Consider the following 27,811-nt stretch of genomic DNA (forward strand, 5'->3'; position numbering starts at 1 on the left):
CTCCTGAAGAGAAGGAATAGTGGGAAAAAATAAAGTCCAACCTCTCCTGTGATTTCTAACTTGTGTTGAAAGACCATCCTCCTGACCCTCCCTGTTACATGTTGTACTTAGAACTTTCCAAGTCCAGCAATGAAAAAGCACTCTAGTCCTTCCATCTACTGCTCTCTTCTGCCACAGTAGCTGTTATTGGTTGCAGCTGGTTCAAGTTGTCTTTTTGGTTATAGTTGGGGAAATACTTAAATCTGCAATTAACCCTTTTTGGGGCAGTTGTCTTAAAAGGGAGCTCTCATATCAGGTCAACCTTGCGGTATTTTAAGATGTGTCTGCTTGTTTTTACCTGCCACCTGCTGGGATCACAGCACAGGGTCATTCCTAAACAAAAGAATTGTTTGAAATGGAGACTAATTAGTCAGTCAAGGTTAATTTCCAGCATAAAATCAATGGTAACTATTAATGCTTACTATGAATCTTGAACTGACAAGCTTTCAGACAAGAGGTCAAAGCTGAGGGGTGAAGGATGTGTCTCCAAATAAGATGAATCAAGGTCTTTTTCCTCTCAGTGACTTGACACTGTGGTCAGGCAATTCACGCATCAGACTGAGCAGCAAGAAATGGAGTCTGGTTGTGAAAAATAAAATGAAAGAAGTTGTTAGAAAACTGACAGCACCAGAGGAAAGAAAACAAATCACTGTTGAGAGTAAGTGGACTGGAGTGCTGCACCTTCTTCCCAGCACTTAACTGCAGTAGCTAACTTTTGGACATTCTTCATCATATACTTCATGAGAAAAATAATTTCCCCTCACGGTAACTCTAATCCTCACGGATTCAGGAGGGCTTGGCCAGTGGTAGGGGGACATCATGACTCTTATCTGGTGGCACCGTGGCTCCCTCAGAGAACACCGACCACCCACCCGGATGGGGCCACAACAGAGCTGGATACTAGGACTTGAGTGCTCTTCCCTAAGAAAATTCCTGTCCGCAAACCACTGTGGAAGGCCTGTTTTATATAAGCAGGCGGTGATCCGCTCCGTCCCTCACCTGCGCTGGCCGCTTCGGGCCGTGAGGGCGGGCGGGCAGCGCCTTAGAGCAGGGGCGCCTCCCTCAGCGGTGCAGCAGAACCCACTCCCCGCCGCTGCCGGGCTGATGGGGCCGTTCCACCCGGGAACACCGCACCCGCCAGTTCGGGCTGACGGGGCCGTTCCGTGCAGGCTCTCTCGATCCCGCCGGTTCGGGCTGACGGGGCCGTTTCCCGCTCCCGCTGGTCCCGGGCTCAGCGCGGCCCCGTGAGCTCGGCGCCAGCGGCCCCTGGCGGCCGCTCCCGGCCGGGCCGGTGGTCCCTCGAGGGCTGCCCTCGGGAGGATCCCAGGACTCCTCACAGCTCCTCGGGAACGCCGCACTGCTGGAGCTTGTTTAATCAACACGGCAATATTCACCAATTCACTGCCCACAACTCCCTAAACCCCACTGAACTATTTGATCTTTTCTCCCACTCTTTGTCCTTGACAGTAATAACAAAGTTCATGCTTGACTACTTGCATTTCAGCTTTAAAGTATCATCGAAGGCACTTCGGTTTTCTGATAGAAATCAGAAATAAACGCCAACTGGGGGCAATGCAGTCATGAGAGAGATCAGAGAAACTGCAACACCAAGGTATGTAACCTCCAACAAGTGAGGGCACCGAAAGCATCCTTTGACATAAAGGACAAAGTTTTGTTAAACTCCACCTTGCAGGGCACAGGCAGGGAAATAAAAAGAAGAAAAAGATAAACACAGACACAGTACACAGTTATTTTATTGAAATACTTGAAAAGGCCAGCAATGGAAAAATAGGTTTGTCATGAGGAATTTAATGTTTGGTTTACCTGATCATTAAAAAAGCTGTGTCTATAGGTAATTCTAGCCCATTACAGAATGCACTGTGATCCATGCAACTAATATACTACAGTAGAATAGGCACTGTGTACTATTGTAGTTTTCTCTTATACACAGCTTTCAATGGGTATGATTGACAGATGTGAGAAATTAAATTGCAACACTTTCCAAATTATAATATACAAATTTTCTTGTCTGGTTCATGAACAACATAGTGAAAAATGAAAAACAGGGGTTACACACAGCATATAAAGTTGATCTGGCAGTTTTTGAAGTTTACTTTTTTCCTTTTAAAAGAAAGACCAGACTCTAAATATATCACTGGTCATGTAAAATACAAAATCAAAGGCCAGGACAGCAAAGGTGACTCTTTCCTGAAATACATTATTAGAGGGGCAAATTTGTTCATCAGTTAAAAATATGAATGAAAATCACAAATTCTGCCTGGTATAGCTTACAGTCCAAAAAGATGAAGTCACTTCAGATGAATGTGAAATAAATAAGCAGTCCTTGAGGAAGTATGATCCTTGAGTTGAGTCTACGCTACTGAAAATTAATTTCACCTATACACTAGAATGTCACCATGGTGAACATCTAAGAACAGTATTTTGAATAGGTTTTTGGCAAGCAATGTCTTACTTGCTTAAGTATGTACAGGTTATTTACAACAAATTCCCTTTTGGCCTCACAAGTTAAGCCATTTCAGCTGGCTGTTAAGACGCAATTCCTTTTTTTCCACACATTACGCAATACTGTAGTTAGAGCTATAATTTAAAATAATCTTATGCATGAATTACAAATATTAATAAAGTAACTCTGCATATATAAATATTTCTAGCAGAATTTAAAGCATTCAGAATGTACATAAAAGTGTTTTATTTATTTATTTATTTGGTAGGGCCAGATGTGCTTCTTCTCAGATCATCGCTGCTTTAGTAGTGCTTTGTACATGGCAAAACCCAACACTGCAAACACAGTAGCACCAAAACTTGCTCGGAGCCAGAATGTTGAGGTCTTGAGGTCTGCTTGTGTCACATGCCTGAAATTTAACACATATACAAAACCAGGTTAATTCCATGACAGGAACTCCAGACAACCTGTGCTAAACTACTCTGCTTTTGGAAATTCATCACTACACTTGTCACAGCTAAACAGCGAACAATTCAGCCTTACGAGCACTTTACAGTCATTTTGCTTTTCTTAAAGCTCTGGATTTGATCTGCAGCCCCTGCTCACATCTGATCTCCTTGAAGTCAGAGCACTCAGACGGCTGAGGAGAAATGCAGGAGCAGATCATTACTCATGGATGTGAGGATGTGTCTCCTTTGAGAGTACCAGCAAGCATTCAGGAAAGGCAAACAAAAATAGCTACAAATAATTAATGACTCATAGTGGGAACAACTCTGTCCAGCAAAATCCAGGTTTTTTTTCCTTTTTTTCTAATTGTTGAGTTTAGTATTTCTGCTTTTCCATGAAAAACTTCCCAGTCCTGTTGAATATCTACTTATTCTATCCCTCCCCAAAAAGTTTACTGACAAGTAGCAAGTAATATTTTTCCAAAAGCTAGAATCAAACCATTTGTAAATCCCTTTCTTCCCAGCAGTCACAAGAACAGCAACAGAAACAGTCATCCAACACCAAGCTGAAAGCTAAGAGAGAGTGCGAGTGAAACAAGCAGTGACCATGGCACCAACAGAAAGAGACAGTATGGAGTGACTGTATGACAGAAAAAGCCACATCTCACATGACAGTGGAGACAGGCAATGACCCAACTCTCCCAAATATTGCAGAAGTCTGTGAACATGCTCAGTTAAACATGGCTGGCCACCCTTGACAGCAGTCTCAAGTATGACAGCTTACCAGGAAGCAGGAGCTACCATTTAAAACAAGTTATCATAAATGCCATAATTCAAAGCACAGGAAATTCCTAAACAATAGTAAAGTTGATTTTTTTGTTTGCTTGGTTTAAAGATAGAACTTAGAACAGAACTTCACTAGTCTACATAGTTTAGCCTGTGTTAATCACCATGGGTTACCTAATGAAGCTGCAGGAGGGCTAAGTAAAGGAGCACAGAGATCCTAAGCACACACAGGAGTTCATGGAGTGAGAACTGCAGAGCTGTAGCTCAAGCTGTTTACTGAGAGCTGGAATTGCTACTTGCTATCAAAACACACAAAACCAGTTTTGGATATGCTTTAGTAGACACTTGCAGGAGCCGTATCAGCCACATAGCTAACCAGTGTTCTGTCATACCACATGCTGAAGAACAGGCTCTTTGGTGCACACACAGCTGCTCTTTAGCCTAAAAAATCCTGATCGTATTTAAGAATGTCTTGCTGGGTTATGGAACACACCAAATCCAAGAATTCCTGCAAGCGTTAGTTTTTCTACAGCTAGTTTTGACAAAATCTCTGCAAACTAGATGTCAAGTGGCTTGCTGAGGGGAAGACAGGGAAAAGGCAATGGCAAGGTCACCTGGGTTTGGCTGTTGTTACCTGTCTTCAAGCAAACGTGGGCCAAGAGATGACTCCATGAAGATGGAATCTTCTACAGAGTGGACGGCGTGCACCTGCTGCATAATCCTGCTCTCCTCGTCTGCTAACAGCATGGCCCCCACCTCAGCTAGGTAGACTCTTAACCTTTTCACACACATGCACAATGCAGTTCATTGCATGGCTCAACAACAGCAACCCTCTCAAATCACAAAGCCCAGAGAATTTCTGATTTTTAGCCTTCTAGCCCCTGATTCTTGTGCAGTTGTTAAAAACTTAGTGCTTGGGGAAACCAGAAACAAATCGAGTTTGTGCTTTTAATAAGCTAAGCAAAATGTATGATTTCATGTAGCTAAATGCCATTGATTTAAGGACAAAGAAACCTTCTTAAGAAACTGGATTTTTCTTCCCACTTCACCTCCACAGCCTCAGCTTCCATGTGTCTGTCTACAGGACACTGCAATACTCCTGCACCATATACAGGAGCACTTGTGCTAAACACTCTGGAATGACTCCAACACATCAACCCTAAAACTGACGAGATCCCACTACTGTTGAGAACTCAAAGACTGTATTTTATCACTACAGTGGTAGTTGGGGTTACTTCTTAGTACAAGGCTATAAAATCCTTGTCTTCCGATCTGTAAATTATAAAACTGATCTGTGTATGCAAAATAAATCACTTGAAGGTAACATGATTTTAACAGATTACATGACAAGCTGTGTTGGATGAGTATTTGTATAACTAACAAGTCTCCAGTTTAATTTGGTTAATTCAAATGCCCAACTATTTGTACAATTTTAAACTCCATTCCTTTAAATATGCAAATCAATGTTTAAGTTGCAAATTAATGCTTATGCATTGCCTCATAAAGCACTATCTCTCACATCTAGATTTTCTGATTCCTATCTATAATTTGCCTTGTTTTGCACATGTCCATATTTAATGGTATGCAGAAACTTGCTGAGCACTGCTTCATTCTTCTAAAAACAATTAATATGTTCTCAGCCATGATAAAATCCTCTTGTAATGTCTAAAGGGAGACTAAATTGGCTTTGATCCCTTTTCTAAGCCTAACAATAGCAGACTCTTTCATTTAAATAAGGAACTAATTTGAGACAGGGACTTACAGCCTCAAGGAAATCTACTCTGAATGTCTCAGCCTGAAAATCTGAAGTTCAAAAATGCTTACTGAAATTCAGAACATTATGGATGTCTAACTGCTTTACAACTTTGTAAAACACCCAATTTTTCTTCTTTCAATGTTCCTTATGCTATCATAAAATCAATTTTTACAACTTTAATCTCTAATATTGTTTAGCTACCATTAACAGAACAAAAAAAATCTGAGATAATAAAAAGATCGATATTTGATTCTAGCACAGGTTCTTTGACATGAAGGTGGCGATAATGCACAAGAAGTTTTTTCAATACACACTGAAAATTTCTACCTTTTCAAAAAATAACATTCGAATTTTATTTCAGTCTAGTTGTGCTTATGGAACTAATTTTCACCAGTGGTGGAAATTATTACTGCCTTGTTATAGACTGCCTTGTTATATACTGCCTTGTAAGAGAGTAACCCTGAATTAGAAAAAAATTTTTCTCCAAGGGTAAAACATCTGTATAAATGTGCACTTATACACACACAGAGCAGAAGTCAGGACTCCATAAATGAAGCTGTATTTGAAATGAAGCCATAATTGGAACTCTTGCTTATTAGTAATAAAAATGATGTTTCAAACTTTCCAGATAGGCTGCTCTGTGCATTTAATCATACAATTAGTTCCACAAATATATGAAAGTCTAGAAATTTTACCTTTGGCACAAAATTCAGATTTTAATGCACATTTTGGGAAAAAAAAGGGGCATATTTTAATTCAACCTACCTTTAAAAGTGAGTAAAGTATCTTGTCACTTTTTGAATAAGATCTTTGAAATCTGAACAGTCTTTTTTTCAAGAGATTTTAACAACTCTCAAGAAGTTAATCACACACACTTACTAAGAGGTTAACTGAGCATGCCTGCCATGGGTACACGCAGAAAACTGCTGAGTTACAGACCAATGCTGACACTTTTCCCTAGGTCAGCAGCAGAGTAATTCCCAGGTCTGGGAAGGTTTATCCTTAAATACAGAAGTTCAAAAACATTCTTACAGTAACTTCCAAAGCATTTAAAAAGCACAGTGGTGAGGCCAACAGGCTGCTCACATGGCTACTCACACCAGAACTCTAAGCAAATTCATGCAGCAGCAGCAGCCACCTGCTCTGACAAAGATTCTAACCATTAAATATAAGCAACTGAATTCCGAAAGCATCACGTAACCTGCACGAGCTGCTGCAGCTTCCTTTCAGGCACGTATTTTCCCAGGATGCAAACTAAGTCCAGCAGTTAGAATTTTCCGCCATGCATTAGTCATCTAAAATGTGCAAAGCTCCAAATGCATCTTAGTATCCATAAAACCTAAAAATGCCCACGTAAAATGCCATATGAATATACTCTATTTAGAAAGAAATCAGGCACCACAGCTTTGCAAATTCCTATGCAGTTTGGAGTATTGAACAGCTTAGAGGAGGCAAATAAATTAGCAATTTCTAATGCCCTAATGTAATGACATTGGGATGTCATTATCAATGTCCTAATTTGAGGGACACTTAAGTGTAGAGATAGATTTCTGCAATTAGGTTTAATAGCAATACACAAGTTTTGAAAAGTAAACTGCATACCCTGCACATCCTGGATTACTCTTAGAACTTTCCCATTATTACAGGAAAATCTAATAATAATGTATTGTCTTATCTTTAATTTCACAGAAGGAAGGTTTTCACAGAAAGCAAAACCTTACTAACAATTCCTGAAACAACCAGGTTTCATATGGAACTAGAATTTCACTTCAGTTCTACAATGTTTTAAAAGCTTTAGGAGAAAACCATCCTCTGAGAAGTCTCCTTGCTGAACAACAGAATTCTCATGCATTAGAAGCGTCTTATTTTGAAATTAACTTAGCCAGAAAAATGCCACTACTGTACAAGAAAAAGGTAACATGGATGATTTGAAACCAAGGGGGGAAAAAAGCGCCAAAAAATCCAAGCTCATCATTAAAGAAAGGGTTAGAATGACAAAAGCAGAAATCCTGCTTTTGGTAAAACAATGTAGCAAAAAGAGATTAGGTGCCAGCTAGACAAATACAAGTGAACACCTGAAGGAAAGAACAAATTAGAAGTATAAAAATACTTCAGGATATTAGCAAGTCTCATACATGCATGTGCAGTGCTTTGAATGCTGTCCCTCCTTCCTCAAAGAACCACTGAAGTGTGACCCTGGGTAGCTCAAATCAACACAGCAATCTCCAAGCTGAACTTGCCTTTCTGACAGCCTGCAACCCTCAGGGGAGCCTCTGAAGTTTGTCCACAGACGAGAAACTGAGGGGGGGCATGAACAGGTTTCTCAGTTGCACAGAGGCAGTGTTCTTCCTTTAATTACTATGGTGGGAATATTCAAACATCATTTTATATTATGCCTTGGTAACAGTGTTTAGGTCTTAGGTAGCAACACATTGCACTGCGAGTCCAGTGTGAAAAATTTCAATTTACCTGAAAAGCTTCCACAGCCTAAAGAAATAGGAGGGGATCAGGACAATAAAGTACTCTCAAGAAACCTCCTTCCTTCATCAGTTATCTAACTTTAGCCCAACTATCTAACCTAACGGTAAGCACTTGTGAAGGCAAAATAAGAAAAGTTATAGAATCAGAAAATTTACTGAATATAAATCAGAAAATAACTGAATCAGAAAGTCCTTCTTGATCCAAATGCTTTCTCTAATCTAATCACCTATCATTAGATGTATGATTTTTATACAAGAAATCCATCTCTACCCTCCTACACCTACAACTGGGAGCTATTCCCTCTTGTTTATAGGTATCCCAGCTCTACCATTTGTGCAGTTATGTAGCAGCTCATGTGCTGAATGGTAAATAACCTGCAGCAAGGTGTTCGGTTAGGGAGTTGGTGAGATGAAGTGAGCATGCTGGAAACCTGCAACAAACCCCAGTGACTGAGAGACAAACGGATTCTAGCGAATAATTCCTCTTTCTGGAGGGAAGTGTCTATGAGGAATTCTTCTTACCCTGAATTAGAGACTTTTTAGTCAGTAGTGGATTCCTATGTTTGTTCCACACTCCCTAGTGATAAGGTGTGGAATGACAGCATCCCAAACCTCATTAAAAGATTTCAGTACCCTGAGACCCTGACAATATTTCAGAGGAACGAAGTTCAATGTCTAATGCACGACTCAAAAAAACCAATACAAGAGAGAAACAAGCCACAACAGCGAATGGAGCAACCCAAAACCATTCCAAAAAATGAAGATGTGTCACAGATGATTTCAGCCTCCATAATGAAGAGCTGGGATCTTCTAGTAGTGACTGCTTAATGAAGTTTTAGAGTGACAATATGCAAGGAGATTGCTGTTTCAAAGGATTTCTGTCTATGGGATGACTGCTGTAGAAGAGATGCAACATGAAGAGCCTCACTCATTCAGTTTTTTCCTAAGCTAATGAGTTTTTCACCCTTCCTTGAATTCTCACTCTGTGGTTAACACTTGTATCTTGGATTAAAGTGGTATTTCACAAGGAAAATGCTCAGTCCTGTATGTGGGTGTATCAGCAGACCTCCTACGTGTGTGTAACTTGCATTTAGAGGAGACAGACACTCTTACATGGAGCAGCTAAATCTGAAACCTCTAACAAGTAGTAACATACATGGACCAGCAGCATGTCAGGATATTCCAACCATGGCCTTCAAATAAACACATTTACCATCTAAACCTCCAAGAAGGCTGTGGATGATGGAACCACTGCACTGCAACAGTTGTTTGGTTTGAACTCCCATTTGCTTGTGTGTGATGACAAGTGCTGAAGTGTTAGTAAATCCTGTGTGTCAAAACCAGTGCAGTACACACAGGACAAGCTAGAGTACTGTTTTCAAGGCTGAAAACCAGTTATCTCTCTTTACCAATTGTTTTTCCAAAAGTGTCTGGAAATGCAAATGTTTAAGCATTTACCACTTCAGAGAGGAACTGGACGTTAAAAGATCTGGATTATTTTTTTTAACACAAAATGCTCAGTCTTTGTGTAAACCAAGCATAACATACACACACAGAAATTTTAAGAACTCCCAAATATCCAACTAGCAATTATAAACATGTAATATGTTGCATGATGCTGCTGTAAGTCAAGCTGTGCCTTTATGAAAGTATCTCTGTAACTGATATCTCAAAGGCACTACCTCTAATCAATACTAAACAACCCTGTAATGTCTCAAGTGAGAAACATTACACAGATTTGTAGACACTACTTAATGTCTATTAGCAGTTCCCTAAAAACATAGTCCTAATTCCCGCACAGTATTTCTGCAATCACAAAGAGCCTGAATCAACAACCAAATTGGTAATGTTTCAGAAAAATGACTGAACTAAGCTCAAAAGAATCTTCAAGTTAAACCAAGTTTGATAATTCTGTAACAGTTATTAAAGTATCAGCCTATTTAGTGGATATGGAGTGAAAAATCTGCAGTATATAAGGTTACCAATTGCTTTTTCAAAGACACCCTTTATTTTAAAAGCACACCTGGTACCTAGTAAATAAAGTTAAGGACCTGTTAAGAACTGCAGTGAAGAGTTTGTTCTTTACAGATTGCAGCAAGTCTGAGTTGAGGAAGTTCTGACAGATGCAAAATGTACACCTGTTGCAGGCGCACATACAGCGTAACCGGGCATGGCTGCGAAAACACACAGAAGGACAGGAGTTGAAATCTTGCTCATCAAATCAGGTGCACATTAGGACTGTGCCACAACCAAGAGAGAGATTTAGGAATAAAAGGTACATTTGAATGAGTAAGGAGAGGAGAAAAAAAATACACTGGGGAAGAAAGGGTACAACTACAGCTGTGCAGAATTTAAAGGTTAGAGGTTCTATGTCTTTTGGCATTACCACCATATACAGATCTTAACAGCAAAGCACAAACATGAATGAAAATGTTTGTTGAATTTATACAAGTTCCCATAAAAGGGAAGCATTTAAAAGCTTCTGAGTATGTCTGCACAGCAATAGATAACACCCCTTTTTCAAAGGAAAGGAAGCCACATTTTCTACCACTTCGAATGCCCTCTTTACAGGGTGAGCGTTGCCTCTATTTTTCCCACCCTACCAAACACACATGCTTGAAAACTAAAGGAGAAGTGGGAATATTGATATGACAGACATTTGGTCAGTGCTACAGTTTAGTGGTTTCCCAGTATTCCAGTGCTACAAAATGAACAGAAGAGGAAAAAAAAAATCAAAACCAAAACTAAAGCTTTACAGACGTAATTCAGTAAATTCAGTTTCAAATAATTAAAAATACCCTATTATTTTGGGTGAAAGTGACATTAGTTCTATTTATTTTAAAGCAAATGTCAGCTGTCATACTAGACTCCATCTGCTGTAATATTAGTGTAGTTCATCACCATATTAAATAGCTTCACCCACCAAAAAAAGAGATGCAAAGTGAGTTTAGCAACAGTGAGATGTGTAGTGAAGAGGAATCTGAGCTTAACTGTATTGCACCTGAAGTCCAAAGGTGTTTATACAAAAATTCTATTAAAATGATAAGATTTATTAGATGAATGAACTAAAGCACATAGTAATAAACACCCTGAAAACAAAAAGTACTTTGAGCAGTACATTTGGGGAACTGTTGTGTGCTAAGGTGCCATTGCTTGTAATCAGCTGTCAAGTTGAGCTATCAACAACGATTACAGTACAGCTCACTCATGAATATCTCAAAAACACCAAGATATGAAAATTGATACACTTTTTGTATCCCCAATAAGGACCAAACAGAACCCTATTCACTGGAATTTGCATTTTGAGCTGGATGAACTAGGGTATTCTTTAAAAAACACCTTAGCAACAACAGCTGAGACTGATTTCTGTGTTGGATATATGCCAAGTTCCTCAATTTGAAATAAAGATTCTACTCAGGTCATTCATGTCTCTCTGTTGCTAAAGCTCGGTGAGGCACTTCCATCCTGTGGCTAACGATGGCATGCAGTGAGTGGTGCTGTATGACCATGCACACGGAAAACAGAACAGCTCCGGTACTTACGGATACATTGCCATAGTTGTCAGCTTAACAAAGATATCCTTACTCGGCACATCAGCAGTATTACAAGTAAAGGCTTGGGGTGGAGGCATTTTGTGTTTTTTGCAGAATTCAGCAGGAGAAATACTATATTCCTGTCTAACTTCATGCAAGTCGGACTTGGCAGCTACCACTAAACATGGTATTCTGCTGTCCATGAAGTGCTGCTGCAAATTAAAAGAAAAAAAAAAAGTGAAAGAAACAGTATATGACACATTCAACCTGGAACAGGCTGTACTGAACTGGTTGCAGCAGCATTAAGATACATTCATGGCACTGAAGTCAGGCATTTCTAGAAGCAGAGTAGTTTACATAGGAAAGTAGATGTTTGCTTTGTATGAGTAACAGAACTGCATCACTGCTACTGCATCATGATATATAACCAGCATTTAGAAATAAAATGTCTTTTAAGCACTAGAACCAGTGTACAGGTCAGGTAACTGACACTGCCTATTTAGTCAGTGAGAAGAAATATAAATGTAAAGGTTTGTAAATATAAACTCTACAAACCTTAAAAATCCTGGCACAGTATTCAAAGGATTTAGGATTACTGACATCATATACCAGGCAGACAGCATCACATATGGTCTCAGCATCAGTTAAAAAGTCTGAGTCACTGACGTCGTGTAGCTGGAAAAGAAGATGGTTGCAGAGGAAGAAAAGCTTGTCATTATGCAGTTAAAGGAATTTAAAACTTGTCTCATAATTTTTATGGCTCATTTTTATGTATCCTTCAAACTAATGGACTGACAATAGGCAGAATTAATGAAAAAGAATAGTAGGAATTTACCATGCAGCCAGCATATGTGAGCTGTTAACATCACATCTGCAGGCAATCACCACCTCAGCATAAAAAGGTGATATTTACTTTGAAACAAAGGTTTAGACACCCACAGAAATGGGCATTCATCCTACAGAGAAAAACCAGAGCAGAGGACTAGATCTCAGAAAACAAAGAAAGAGATCATATTATCATAAAGGAAAACTAGAATGGAACAAGCCTTAAAGAACTGATTTCTCCCACTGAATACTAACTGCAGCCATTCTAATCACCTCATGTGACAGAAGCTTCTTACTGAATAGGTAGACTGACTTCTGATCATTTATCCCATGTTATAACTTGATACCCTGCAGTGTGATCATAAAAGGACTACGTTTTGCACAACTCAGGACAAGGTTTCAAAAATAACGGGTCCTGAACAGGTTCAGCTAAATTATCTACATAAAAAACCAGAAGGTATCTGGGACAGAAAATAATTGGGGGGAATTCCCATTAAGAAGAAGAGAGAATTAAAACCAGTTTGTTGCAGAAGGCTCTGAATAATTCACAGAATTTTAACATTAACCAGTCTTAGGCAAACAAGAATGAGGCAACCTTACCAGCAAGTATTTTTCCTGTCCATATACATAGACTGTATTAATGGCATAGTAAGATTTGTGTTCTGCACGTATTTGCCTCTGTCTCTGAAAAGGCAGAATTTCATGTTACATCACAGCAACTTTTCCCTTTAAGTCAGATTTGAACAGCTGGTTTACTCTATTTACTAATGAATGAAAATTATAGTAATCTTTGGCATTTTTTGCAAGGAAATGCATAGCTATAATCTATGATGTACAAGTCATTATTGCATGCAATAGCTACTGCCAGAATAGAACAAAACCAAAAAAACCTGAACTCCTCCTTAGTAATTCTGTATTTCCTCAAAGAACTCTCCAAACTCAGTAATAACCATTAAAGCTCTAAGATCAATCACTTTTGCTGTCTAATCTTAACTCAAGAGCATATATAGGTGAATATAAGCAACATGTTTCTTACTATCAGATTTCTTCCAAGGAGAGCTTGAAGAACTCCACTTTTCCCACAGCCTTTCATTCCAACAACATTGCATCGGAAGACATTTCGCTGAGTCTGTTTTTTCTGGAGGTCTATCTTTTTATCTCTTGTCACTTTCAGAAAACCAAAAATATTTTTCACAAGATATAAATGCATGCATGTATGTGAAAACACAAAAATGCACACAAAACAATCTCTCAAAAATATTAAATCAAACGTTTCACTTGAGCAGAAAGCAACGGAGTAAATAAAAATAGATGAACTATTAGACAATTTACTCTTTAGTATATTTCTAAATTTAAATTTCTCTGTTGTATCAAATTTTTATTACCTGTAATTGCTGATGCTTGAGATTCTTGTTCTGCAAGTATGGAGTACCCTAAATAACCCAGGTACTCCAGGCAACGCTGAACATCCAGGTATGTGGTTAGTCTGGCAGAGGGGACAAAAGGAACTTTCAATTGTCACCATCTGTGGTACCAATTCTTTATAGTACTGAAACAATCCTTATCTCCTATCTCTAGATTGACATGATAGAAACATTCCTGACACTATGCAGTACTGAAGGACAAAAGTCTCTGAGAATAAATGGTGATAACTTTATCAGTCTTACTGGTCACCAGAACACTACTTGCTGAGGCTTATCAACCCACACTGTATTTTCTTATTTCCCCAAATAATGTTTTTCCCATTTTCTGTATTTTAAATTGGAAAAAAACCCCCTCCTTATTAAGCACCATTTTTCAAACTGTCTCCAAAGAGTAGAAAAATAGCAATAACATTTCAACAGGGATCATAAAGATTTCCACATTTTGAAGGCACACTTCTTCATTCTTAGCACTAAATACTGGCCAAATCCTGAACAGGTTATAACGGTCTGAAGATCAGGCCACTGGATGGCTACAGAAACTTGGCTGCTTGGGTCAATTTTCAACTGTTAAACTTCTACTCTTTCCAGTAGTTTTTTAAGAGGAATCTATAAACACATCATCATACCCATAGTTCTCAACTACTAAAATGTCCTGTTATCACACTTACGTCCACTGCGAGAGAAACCCTTGGTATGTGATCCATCCTCTTTCATTTGTACAAACTGTGTTGTTCACATCAGGTCCCCATGGCATGTAAGGGAAGACTTTGAACAAGTCTTTCAATTCATCAGGAGATAAAGCACAATCTCTATCCTGAAACAAAATACAGTATCAGACATAATTTAATTCATGTCTATTCTAAACTGGTATTTTCTTGCTGTATACTTGCAAGATTCAAGAAACTGAGCTGCTTCCTTTTTAATAATTTTTCTTTCCTTGTTTTTTAGTAAGATTAAACATATGAGCTAGTTAAAAACAATTTGGTACTACAACTATGCCTGCCAACTCTCCTTGCAGACAATCATAAGCAGCAGGTCAGTTCTGACTCCATAGATTAAGCTAAAGCCAGTTTCTGAATAAAATGACATAATGAGAAAAACACGTTTTTGTTAGCAAAACTCCTGGCAAACTAAGGCTCTTAAGTATAAGGACGCATACACACTCGGATTAAATGCTTACCAAATCATGTTTATCAAAAATACTTTGAAGAAAGAAGTATGCATGATGATTTAGTTCTGTTGTGCAGTCAGGGGGAATTTTTAGGCTGTTTATTGGAAACAAAAACAAATACAAGAAGCATTAATTGTTTATGAACTATAGAATACTAAAACTCAAAATACATACTTTATGAATTGTAACATTTAGTATCTGACCCTGGCACTTAACTTTAATAATTTATCTTCACATAGATCAAAGCATATACTTTTTATTAGGAATTCTAAATTGATGAGTGAGTGCCTTTATATTATATGATATATAGTTCTATAATAGTTACATTTTTGTTGTTTTGCTTTGTTTTTGTACTTTGGGGTTTGGAGTTTTTTAACAAAAAATGATGCAGTTACATTTTTGAATAGAAGCCACAGAATTGGTCAATCTCTTAACTTTTTAATTTGGGGATTTTCAATAGGTCTCAAATGCTACAAAAACACTGACAAGTCTTTTAGAATTTGATGCCACATACAATAAGCAACTGCTCAGATTTATGTTCCAGTTTTGTATTAAGAATCTGTTCTGCCACCTTTCTTGTGAAGAAAGAGAACAGAACATGATTTGGCACAAGAGAGTTCTTCCTTCATGTTGTTTAGTCACATGAAGGTTTTGGCTGGGTGGTCATAAAGTAAGGGAGGTACTTGATGTAACAACGTGTTAAATAAACACACTACAGTAACCCTTTCCTCCTGCCAAAGCAGGAGCACAGACTGAACTCAAGCTTAGAAAGCTGAAATCAGTAATACATACGGAGGGAACAAGTACTCTGGGGTAAGCTCTAAGTCATCGTCATAGCCAAAGCGACGCAAAACAGTCCAAGTTGTCTCATGCCTTCCTCGCTGAATGAAAAGTGTGTGTAGAAAAAGAAAACCTAAAAATCAAAAATGGTGAAATCTTAAGGCCCTGAAGTGCTTTACCTGCTACAAGTGTTTTCAATAGAATCAGTATCAGCCATGAAAACAAAAAAGCTCAAAATGTACATTAAAACTTTAAACCTCCTGTGTGATATTTACAGCATTATCTACACAGACTGAATGTTCAGAAATCATGTTTCCTTCAAACAATACACTTGGTTTTCTGCTGTTGTTTGCTTTTTTCAGTACCAGCATTTTAGAAGAACTCAGCTGTATGAAAATAAACCCAATATTTTCAACAGTTTAAACCAGAAAGCTTTAGCTTGGAGTTGCCTAGAGAGGGGTCTCATGGAAGACTGCTTTTAGTTTTCTTGTATCAAAGTAACTGGGTAGGATTTTTGTTTAGCACTTCCCAGGGCTTAAGAACATTGAGATATCACTGTTTAGTAAGCTCAGCTCTTGCAGTCTGAAAGAATCAAGACAGAGATCATATTCCAAAAGACCACCTTTTCCATGTAAGAGTGATTATCAATTGTATAAAGACACATCTTTTAAGAGTTAAATAACACTCACCTTTTAATGTCAATCCATTATCTGCAACTCCATCACTTAGGTTTTTCCTGACTACATTCTTTACGTCTTCCAAAGCTTGAGGTGCCAGTGGTGTATTAAAACAAATTCTCTAACACAAAACCCAAAAAAAGCATGTTAGGACCACTGTCTACTGAGCTGGACAAACAGCATATCCTGTATGAAATACAGCCGTAAACATTTTGATAAGCTAGTTAAGGACAATGCAATTTCTTAGTGGAAACAAAGGTGTACAAATTGTATTTTATTTTTAATAACATTAATAGATTTTTAAATTTTGCTCTTGAACTCAAACTTGAATAATGGTTAGAAATAAAAATAATTTCATTTCTGTTTTTACAAATCCATTCTTCTATGCCACAGTTGAGGCTTAGTATTTAGGCCTGATTCCCTTACAGTTTACCTTACTATATTTATTCAAAACCAATCACTTGTTTTTCTAGAGTTATATAGTTCACCTTTAAGCATGGTGGAAGAATAAGCAAGGTACCTGAAAGAAGTTGAGCTCTGCATCATTGAGAGTACCATCATTATCTTGATCAGAAATTCTAAAAATGCGAGTCAGTGCTTTAATACAGGCAGGTTTCATCTAAGGAATAAAAGGAAATTCAGTATCTCTCCAGGCTTAAATATAAAAAGATTACACTGAATGACACCACGCAGCTCAATCACATGGTAACACACACTAGTCTTCATTTACAGTTTCAGAACAGAGACATTCATTCACATATACACAAAAGTAAAAAGCAAGAGGAAATAAAAAATTGATTTAGCAATTTATATCCATAAATTTAAAGCAATTATTCCACATTAAATGTTTTTCTATTCAATTATTAGAAGAATCTCAAGCTCTTCACAAGCTGAAGGTGGCACTACTAAGTTATTAAAAAAAAATAAAACTCAGTTCTCTAAATTCAGTCTTATTGATATAGAAAACTTTGAGAAACAACTAAATAATTTTTTTTTCTCAAAACAATTTTTGGTGGGGAAAAGAAAAACACCTTAAAATCCCAGTGCTTTGCAAAACTAAATGTGTCTAGAACTACAGCCAACTCACTTCAAACATCAAATACTGAAAACCTTCACAGGGCTCATTCATCTACCAGGCAAAGCATTGAGCATATGGACTATCTCTAGGACAAAAGAACTGCTAGGATACCTTCCAAGTGAAGGAAAACAGACACTGGTAATTCTCTCCCAACAACTACTGTGATGATGGACTCTTCTCTTCACAGAGGTCACACAGATTGCATAGAGATTGGTTTGGGAAAACCAAAAAGATTTCAGCACAACAATTTTATCACAACATTACTAACTCATATAGATGATTCTGATGGAAGAAATCAAAACAGGGTTATTCTCTGATTCTCTACTTAACAAAGTACTGCTGAAGCAACTTTCCTACTGCCCAATACTAAATGGATACATTCAGAGATTCTATTTGTATTTGCCCAGGAAATTGTTTTTTTAAAAAAACATACTCCTTCATAATACACTCAGCTAACCACCTGATACCTAAAAACCAGCCACATTACTTGTTTCTAATCCCTTCTGCCAAAGTTTCACAAGATTCTCAGAAAAAAAATTCTCTTAGATCAGGCCAAGTCTAGAGTGCTTTCCCTGAAATAAATGGAGTTACTGTGAAATGTACATCTGAAAGAGAACTGAATTGAAGACATAATTTGGTTCACATTACATTTGGCTCAAAGCCACTAGCAAAGCTTCTCGCTTTACTCAGCAGTTCACATGGGCAACAAAAAACTGTCTTCACTGCTTTGAACGAAGAGGAAAGACAGGTCAGGTTAATACATCACTGAACAACCCCCATGGTTCTGGGATGCAATGCCTGACATTTGGGGGTGGGGTGCTGGTAACAGAACACACTAAGAGATGCAAAATCCACTGAAAAGGAAAGAACACAAAAGTGATTCACTCCTCCCAAATTATTTGCTCTGAGAATCTATGGATAAATACCTCTTTCTCCTCTGGGCAATAAAGAGGACCTGTAGGATGTAGAACAGCTTTCTGTGCATAATAAAATAGTTCAGATATATTCTTCAGGTTCTTGGCTGAACACTGAAAGAGAAATCCTCACATTGATGAGCTAGTTTCTTGGCTATTTGGCGATTTCTTCTGAAATTTAAGTAAGCATCACATTTTTAAAGACTTAGTCCCCTCCTGTGGGTACAGGGCTGGTTTGGAAAAAAGACATCCAGCCCCTGTACCTGTTCAATTAATTAACAAATGAAGTTTCACTACAATTTGCTGTCATACCAAGAACAGAAATCAAAAAGCTGTCTCTACTTCGGAAAAAAAAAAAAAAAAGAAAAGAGACATATCCACACATATTAAATCAATTTTGAATACTTTGCAGACAACTGTCTGGCTTAAATTTAAACCCTTGTTAAAGGCAAGGATGTGAGGAGGCTCTAAATATTAGAATTTAACTGTAACATTTGATTATACAATAGTGTAATCTTCCCTAAAGAAAGATAACATATAAACTTGCTGGTTTTATAATTACTCATGTTTGAAATATTTTATAATTACTCATGTTTGAGTTAGGGAAAAAAAAAATCCCTTTCTCTACTATAAAGTTGCCATACATGCTTGGCACGAATGTATTTTTTGTTACTTGCTTTAACTTCATAAAGTCTTGCATACCTCTACACACGTTTCTATCTCTGTATATTGATTCATAATGGGAAGGATAGTTTCCATACTGCTATACTCCACTAGATCAGACTTGTTTCCAACTAATATAAGAGGCAGCCTAAAAACAAAAAAATATTAAGAGCTTTAAAGACAGATGGATAAAATATCTTAATTTAGCATTTTATCTCCCACCAGAAACTACTGTATTATTTTCATGATGTAATTAAATACCACTGGAGGCAATGGGCAAAACTAAACGACAACAGTTTAAATAAGTGTTTTGATATACACTTAGACATAAATGTACTTCTTGTTGATTCTACGAAACCCACATATTTAAATACAATGGCAACTAATCACATTGTTATTACCCAAACCAGCATCAGTAGAAAAGCTATACAGACCACAGAGACAAAGCTAGTTATACCATAGCCAATATAAACACACCTGGTAAAAGCTGGCCATGAAATTCAAAATAAACGACATTGCTGGCACATGTAACAGACCTACATACTTCAAATCTCTTGTTGCTTGGACTTCTTAAATAAACTTTAAGTTTAGAATTTGATTTTCTTAAACAATTAATATCCTCAACACCGTTCATTGACACCCACTGACATGCAGCCTAATTCACATTTCTCATCTTTACTTAAGCACCTGCTATCTTTGTCTGTCCTTTCATTGATGAGAGGAATCCATCGACTCGTTACCTAAAGTGGGATTAAAAACAGACATGAAAAATACATACTCAAATTAAATATGACTGAACCGTGTACAAGTTTCACTACAACTTCTACTGCTTCTTTCCCAAAAAGGCACATACTGACCCACAAAGGAGGAAACAAAAATTGGAGTTGATTAATGAGCAACTTTCTCAGACAAGTGAAATGACTAAAAACTCATGTATGTTGGAATGGAGCAGAAGCAAAACCACATCTGTTCAGTCTCTTAACAACTAATCTCAAACTCCATCTCAGGCATTTAAAATGTCTATTCCAGATTTCATCTTGATATCAATGAGCAGTGCACAAGTTACATCTCAATAATGGGATAAACTGTGTTACTGTACCTTATCAATAGAATTCTTGTTATTAACAGCATAGACTATACAAATCACATTTGCCTGCAATGAAGAGAAAGGAACAGCATGGAATTCCACCATTCAGAAACCCCTGAGCAACAGAGACAATTAAAGACCATACATAATAACATCAGAGTAAACTATAGAACTACGTAACTAGAACTCTGTTCCTGACTTGTTTAAACTACTTGGAGCCTGAACAAGAGATTAAAACAAAGAACTTATATGCTGAGAAGTGCCAAAAAGCCTGTCTTGCAGTGTGATAGTCACAGCTTGTGTCTGCAGAGACCTGTGCCACCAGGAAATGCAAACTGAAGAGTCATGATGTGCAGCCTCCACTGAAGCACTGAACTAAATGCCAGAAATGGAACACAACACCATGACAGACTGTGCAGAAAATGTGCAAAGGTGCTCAGAAAGAACTGAAAATCAGAACCAGAAAACAGGAATCAGAAAGGATGACAAAGTCACCAAAAAGCTTGTGCTATTCATAAATCCAATAGTACCATGTGATAGAAAGATGCAAAATGGATCTTTTCAGGGTAGAATTATTTATACAAAACTGGCTTGCTGATTAAAGAATATTTAGGTTCTGTCCTTTCACTTGGAAGGACAAAGCTTAAGCTCAATTCACCAACACAGTGCCAGTATCTACTTTCTCTATTTAAGTTTTCTTAAATAGAGAAATCTTTCCTATAGCACAAGCAACAAAACAAAACAGAAAATGCCAAGTAAGAAAGGTTTTTTTCTTCAATTCAAACTGAAACCCATCTAATGCAGAGAACTTCGAAGGAAAGATTTTTCCCAAAACTATTTTCTAGCAAACACTAAAATACACTTACCTGTGATATTTCATGGTAAAGCTGCTCATCACTTTGCTCTGCTTCTGCATTCAATAGAGTAAGTTATTCATTAATACTAAAATTTTTGCCAACAAAATAAAAAAACTTCTGAAACTGAACTAGGGTATTTCAGAATGCTTATGAGACAGCTTTGTCAAAGCCTTGATATTTAAACTTCTTTTTAAAAAATACTCTAATGAGTGCTCCTTCGAAAACAATAATGAAATTGGTCCATTAATTTGTAAGACAGAAACAGTCTGTTGCACATCAATTTTTTACAGCTATTTTGAAGAGGAATAATTGTATTTGTAGACAGGTTCTCTTTGGAACAAGTCACAGTTTGCATCCTTCTACGTTTCTCAACAGTCCCTTCCTTCTATAATGTAAATTTTTACATCAGAATATGACATATGTTAATTTTATTACAGTGGTGATGATTTTTTTAGTGATACCAAGCTTCTGTTAACTGAATCTATGAAAAATTCATTCAATAGAAAGAAAAACTCACTCCACATAAATTTAAGGTCAAGTCCAACAACAACAAAGCATTATTTCTTTTTCCAGATGGTTAAACACATCAAAGGCATTTCCTCAGCAGTGATGGGAGAGAGAAGACAGGAAGGTACCTGCTAACATGGCCTAACTCTTGGCTTCCACTGTAAATGGCAGAAGGGCTTTTACAGCTGTGCAACAGTTGCACAGATTTATGATGGCACATGAACCTTCATAGTGAACCTATTCATCTATTCAGTAATAAGATTAAAATGCATGAAAAAAATACAAAAGAATAAACTGACACAAAATTATGAGGTGTCCTAACTTAGAAATTCAGAAAATTTCTACTTTATTGTAGACTTCTCCCACCTGCAACTCTGGTCCCAGACCTGTCTGACTGTTACAGGGGCTGTTGAGTCAGACAAACAATTCCATACCACATCAGTGACAATATTGAGCGGTCCCTACCTGAATAATCTACTATGTGGGTTGGCACTCTTTCAGGAGTGACATCAGCTGGAATGGTGATTTCTTCAGCTCGGGGTGGAACCTGGGGTTGAAAGGAACAGCAAGAAAGAGACTTTCAAGATAATCCTGACAGTGAAAAAAGTCATATACTGTAATACACCTGCCATTTGGTTAGCTTAAAACAGAGCAACTAATATTAGTTGTTCAAGTTGTTTAGTTATTCAAGTACTGTTTGTTTTTCTTTTTTTTTTAAGTACTGAAAGTCACTGCTATCTTCTCATTCTTTACTATATACTTACTGCATAAGGAACTTCCTGCAAGCTTTGCAGAAAAGCAGTGCTGTTAAGGGATACATAATGCTTCTATAAAACTTAAATCCACTCTATCCAATGCCTAAACAAGCATGACAGACAAAACACAAGTCTCAATTTTTATACAATTGTAACCTGACAACATCCTTGCTTCTGACAATGCAAAACATTAAATTCAGAAAACCCTGAAAAGCAAAACATGCTACTAATAAAAGCTTATTCTGAAAAATGCTGTAAACTCTGATAGCCCTTTTTTCCAGAGAACACTAAGCCATATTCAGTAACTTAAACCTAATTTTAATGAAAATCTCCTGCACATCTATTTATTGCCTTTCACCTGCTGACACTGAATTTTCATGATACTTTACTTTTAGTAAAACAAGGGAAAAAGAAAAGTCAATCGCCACTAGAATGTCTCTTTGTAAAGCTTCAGGCTCTGCTGAGATCTTCTTCAAGAGTGATTACTGATAACACCCTGTACATTAAACACTATTTTCAAGCTTGATGTGCCTGTTAGACCCCATAATGTTGCTCTGATCCACCTGACTGGCCTGAGGAACTGGGCAGGTCTCTTTCAGCAGCTTTTATAGGATGCAGTATTTTTCTAAAAGTTATTTTTGTAATTTCAGGGAGGTTTTGTGTTATATATAAATTATGCTCTTTCTCTACACAAGAATTTAGAGAAATATTCTAGGTTATACTGCAGGAAGAAGTTGAGAAGAGAACAGAAGACTACAACTCACTAAATACACTAACAAACAGCCTGCCAAAGGAACGGGTCCCTGAGCACTTTAAGAACAGGAACCGGACCTCCTTTTTACCTGCAAGGTTAGGAACTAAATTCAATTACGTTAACAAAATTCAGTTATGTTTACAATCCAATCTTGACTCCTGAACTGTGGTAACCTACTGATTTGCATTAAACCCAGAGAAGAGCAGACTCAAAGAGCAGCACATGAGGTCTATTTTAAGACCTGTGATCAGAAGAAATAAACATTCATGTTTCTATGTAAAAAGCTTAACTATTTGCAGCAGCTGTGCTTCTTTTTATGGTATAAAGAAAACTATGTGCTGCCTTTTTAAAGGAGTAATATGTACAACTAGCTTTTTCTGCAGTTTTTACTTCAAGAGTCAGTAAAATATTCTTCAAAGACAGAAGTAAAGGCAATGTCTTGCTTAGTTACAAAAAATAGCTACGTATAAGTTATACAACGTGACTTTTTAATTCCTCATTCTCAATCATTTTGCAGTCTATTCGCTCTTTAAATGCAATACCCCCTCCCCCCCCAAACAACTGATGGTCCTGTCTCTTTCAGCACCTTCCCATTTATATGCTGAAATATGCTGCCAGTTTGGACCAATTATAGCTCCCTAAAAAACCTACCATTCATCACATATAAAACAATTAGTTTAATTAACAATGTGAAAAATAAGAAAGGAACTTACATAAAACTTAAATTTCTAATCTTCATGCAGAGATATATTTAAACTTACCTACATCACTCTTCCTGAAGTCATCTTTGCAGTTTTAAACTTTATTTTATTTTTAAACATTACTTTAAAGCAGAGTCTATTAACTTATTATATGACAGGGTAGAAATAAAACTTAGAAAACAAATGAAAGTGCTCTACCTCTTCTGGGAATTCCTCACTGACAAGAGACATAATTAGTGATGTCTTCCCAACTCTGGCTGCAAAAGCATTAAAAACAGATATTAGGTAATTTGTTTTGTTACACTCAATAGTTGCACCCCATCTTAAAATGGGAAAATTTAAAAAACATTTTCCAATTCACCACATTAAAAGCTTTTATAATCATACTAAATGTGGATGACAGCAATTCTCTCATCATTCTTTTACTGTAAAAACTTGGGATCCATCTCACACTTCTGGATTTCCTCCAGAAGGGAAAGTGAATTCTGCTCTGCCTTATGCAAAAGAATTAGCAGGTTTCAACCTTAGCACAGAATACTTAAACAAACAATCAAAACAAACTAGAAATGCTTTAGTAAAACTTCAGAAATAGAAACAAAATGCACAGAAAAGCATGTAGAAATTAACTATTTTTATAGTATTCTTGATATGATGATTGCACTTTAGTCCTAAAATACCAAGGATGAGGCTGGACAAGAGGACATGAATGAAGTCTCCATCACTGTGACTATTTTTAAAGTGCAAGAGCTTACTCCCTTTGATACAAATGATCTGTCCCCCACTAAAAGTGAAAAATACCCCAAATCACCAACGCTTCTAAAGTCACAGTTTTCTTAATGCAAGGTGATCATCTCTGCTTCAATACCCAACACTACTCAATCAAATAAATGACTCTGTCTACCTGCAAAGTTTAGGCTTCTGACAGAACAATTTAATTCCCTGGTTTTGAGAAGCTCTAATGTGACCATTTAAAACCAAGAGCTGTAACTTATCTCAGGGTTCCACTCTCACTAAACCCCTTCATCTGTGAACTTTCTGGTCCTCTGGAAGCCTCATAAGACTATTATTGCTTTACTTGGTTTTCAGACATTTCTTAAAAACCAAAATGTTCAGATTCAAATATCCTTCTGGGACTATTTCCAACAGCCCCCAATTCAAGCAAAACACTATTTCACCCTGGATTTAACAGCATTTCTGCCAGCAGGAATGTGTTACCAACCAAGGCACTGATCACCACCAGTCAGAGCCTGTGTCACTGTTCCTACTGAAACCAACAGAAAATGTCACCAGGGGACAGAAGGTGTTCAGCTGATATCACTGCATTTACACTGCTCTATGTAATTGCAAACAATTCTGAATATGGAAGAAGAAGAAGAGGTATGATTATACTGCTGGTTGATTTTGTGCAGGAGTTGGTGTTACTGAACTGATGATACAGTCAGAGCACCCTCAACTTATCTAGGTCTATTTTTGGTATAGTAACATGTTCTGACATCCAGAAATAAAACCTTCTCTTCATCATGGTAAGTTAAAGAGCAGTTGTAACAAAATTATGAAAAGCAAAGAAAAGCTATTCTGGGGAGGAAGATTTCTGTTTTCCTTATGAAGAACAGCTGTAAACTTTTCCCCAGTGGTACTCCCTGCAGAGCAGCAGGCTGCAGGTTTCCTAACAGCAATGCAGTTGTGTTTCCATCAAAGATACTCACATGAGCTAAAATCCTAACTTAAACTGCCAGGCATCCTCCTGCATCAAGCGCATCTTAAGTTTCATTCTGACAGAATCAAAAGAGCTTCAGAAGCTCTCCTATTTCCATAGGGAAAAAAAGATGAGTACTTTCCTTACAGGTAAGTAAAGTTACTAACTAGTGAAAATAGTGATGTGTATTTGCACCTGACCAAGACAGTTCCAACTTGAAACAGTGACAAAACTGGCTTTGCAGATATAGAAACCCACTTCTTATGACTGAAAATAGAAGATTATGTGTTGCTGGTGAGTAAATGTTCAGTATTTAGAAGCTCTTGATACACGTTCTAGTCTCCTTGAGATTTATGAAAATCCATGGGTTCAAGTGTAGAGATTCGGGTTATTTTGTTCAAATCTAGGTCAACCCTCTGTCTTTCCCAATCTGTTTATAGTCTTAGAAGTAACAACCTAAACAGCTGACTGGGATGAAGGAAAGCAGCACAGCACTTTATGATAGTTAATTTGTCTTTTTCCTCGTATATAAGTCTTTTACATCATGCTACATAACATGCTGAACGTATTCTGAAAATTACTGGCTATTAAAAATTGATGTTTGCACCCTGGCTACGAGGACTAAACCAACTTAAGCCTAAACTGTGGACCACTGGGGATGAAAAAGGCTGAATTTTGGAACAGGCTTACAATGAAGAGTTCTTGGCATATTTCAGATTCCAAACCTGATGGTTGCTGTTACCATCTAACAAGTTTTAGATGGTCTGGACTAACTTGTGGTTTCAGACTAATAAATATACACGAGACACATACACAAAGCAGCACTGACACTATAACTGACAAATTTTACCAATTTGTAAAACAAATTTCTCCCCCCTCCTCACTACAAGTCAAACAAAGTGTAACATAGGGCTGCTCACAATCTCTGATGTGTGCCATGTACTACACATTGCTGTATTTAAGAGACCTGTATCTTTAAAATGCCCATTTGGACACATTGTGAACCTTGTTGCCAAAACAAAGCACCTGTTACACCTGTGCTGAAACCACTGCATAGAGCCAGCCCAGAACACAGGCTTGTCAAAGGCAGTGAGGTAAATCAGGCATATATTCTAAAGAGGAACTAAACTGTGTATTCAAAGGCACCAATTCCTAAACACAGTCATGCAAAACTAACCAAATACAGTCTTAATGAGTTAGCTCTTTCTGCACAGTTACAGCTCCCTCAAGATTCCTCTCTAGAAAAGTCACAGAGAGCCTTTCTATGCAGTACAGACAAAGCCAACCTGCACTATAAAACAACTGCATAAACTGCACTATAAATATATATGGGGCATTCAATCCTCAGGAAAGCTTTGTCAGTAGTACCACATTCTTAGTATAACTAGGTAATTTTCTAATAACACTTGGTAATTACTCTGTGTTCTTTCCCCTTGAGGAACTTAAGCTCGCTTTGCAAACTAACAGAACCTCCTTGCTGCTATTTATACCGGTGAGAAGCTGAGCCTCTACAAGCCTTGTCAATTATTTGGGTACCTAAGTGTGAACTTCAGGACGCAATTTTAGGAACACATGAAAAAATCCAGACCCACAGTACCTCTGGCATGCACGTACGTGTGTGCTGTTTATCCCAGGTCACGCAGAAAGTTAAAAGCAGAAAAAGGGATCTGGACTCCCTGGCCCTGTCCTGGCCACAAACTCAAAACACCCGACCTATAACCACTAGGAGCACATCGGGCCACTGATTTCCAAAGTCAGTAAATCGGAAACGTGCAAGTGTGGTTTACACAGGGATATAAAGGAAAAAGGAAAAAAAAAAAAGAAAAAAAAGAGGGAAAAAAAAAAAGAGAAAAAAATAAAAGAAAAGGAAAAAGGAAAAAGAAAACCAAAAGTTTAAACAGGCCGTGGCCAATTATCGGGCAAGAATTTCACCCCGGTGTCGTCTCCAGGGACGTCCAAGCCGTACAACTCCACCAAGTGCCCAGAGCAAGGAGCCGAGCGGCTCCAGGCCAGCGCTCCGATCGGTCACGGCTAGCACACTCCGACCCCTGCCCGCCCCGCCGGGCCGGCGCTGCCCCGGGCTCCCTGCCCGGGCCGGGCAGAGCCCCGCGGCACGGAGGCGGTGTGACAGTCGGCGACCCCCACCCTACCCCGGCACTCACGTTCTCCGACCAGCAGGATCCGCACGTCCTTCTTCATGGCCGCGCTCACTGCCCCCGACGCGGGGCCGCTCACATCGGGCGGGGCGGCGGCGGCACCGCTACGGCCTGGGCTGCCCGGGCTTCCCTCACAGAGCGGGGCGAGCGCGCTACGGCGGCTCGCGAGGGACCGGCCACGAGCGGCGGCTGCGCGGCGGCTGCGCGGGGCGGCGGCAGCCCCTGAGAGCGCGGGCGGGAGGCGGCGGCTCCACGGGGCAGC

At 38.2% G+C, this 27,811-nt stretch overlaps 1 protein-coding gene across 3 annotated transcripts; it reads right to left on the reverse strand.

Moving 5' to 3' along the window:
* Nucleotides 1–1,775: 1,775 nt before the first annotated feature.
* Nucleotides 1,776–27,720, reverse strand: RHOT1 (ras homolog family member T1). Of its 3 annotated transcripts, XM_048323491.1 has the most exons (21): nucleotides 27,556–27,720; nucleotides 23,896–23,954; nucleotides 21,953–22,034; nucleotides 20,990–21,033; nucleotides 20,136–20,189; nucleotides 19,724–19,776; nucleotides 19,076–19,184; nucleotides 18,386–18,487; nucleotides 16,902–17,000; nucleotides 16,394–16,502; nucleotides 15,717–15,837; nucleotides 14,934–15,018; nucleotides 14,422–14,567; nucleotides 13,715–13,815; nucleotides 13,366–13,496; nucleotides 12,930–13,013; nucleotides 12,060–12,179; nucleotides 11,514–11,716; nucleotides 10,023–10,145; nucleotides 4,370–4,513; nucleotides 1,776–2,912 (listed from the first exon to the last, which is right to left on the reverse strand). In XM_048323491.1, exons 1-21 carry the CDS (start codon nucleotides 27,590–27,592, stop codon nucleotides 2,795–2,797), a joined length of 2,124 nt encoding a protein of 707 aa, XP_048179448.1. In that variant the 5' UTR covers nucleotides 27,593–27,720; the 3' UTR covers nucleotides 1,776–2,794. The 3 variants fall into 3 exon arrangements, with proteins under 3 accessions (XP_048179448.1, XP_048179446.1, XP_048179447.1); XM_048323489.1 differs by lacking the exon at nucleotides 4,370–4,513 and having other exon boundaries at nucleotides 27,556–27,719; XM_048323490.1 differs by lacking the exons at nucleotides 4,370–4,513; nucleotides 10,023–10,145 and having other exon boundaries at nucleotides 27,556–27,718.
* Between the last annotated feature and the right edge of the window lie 91 nt (nucleotides 27,721–27,811).

Source organism: Corvus hawaiiensis, chromosome 19, assembly GCF_020740725.1.
Source record: "Corvus hawaiiensis isolate bCorHaw1 chromosome 19, bCorHaw1.pri.cur, whole genome shotgun sequence".
NCBI classification, from domain to species: domain Eukaryota; kingdom Metazoa; phylum Chordata; class Aves; order Passeriformes; family Corvidae; genus Corvus; species Corvus hawaiiensis.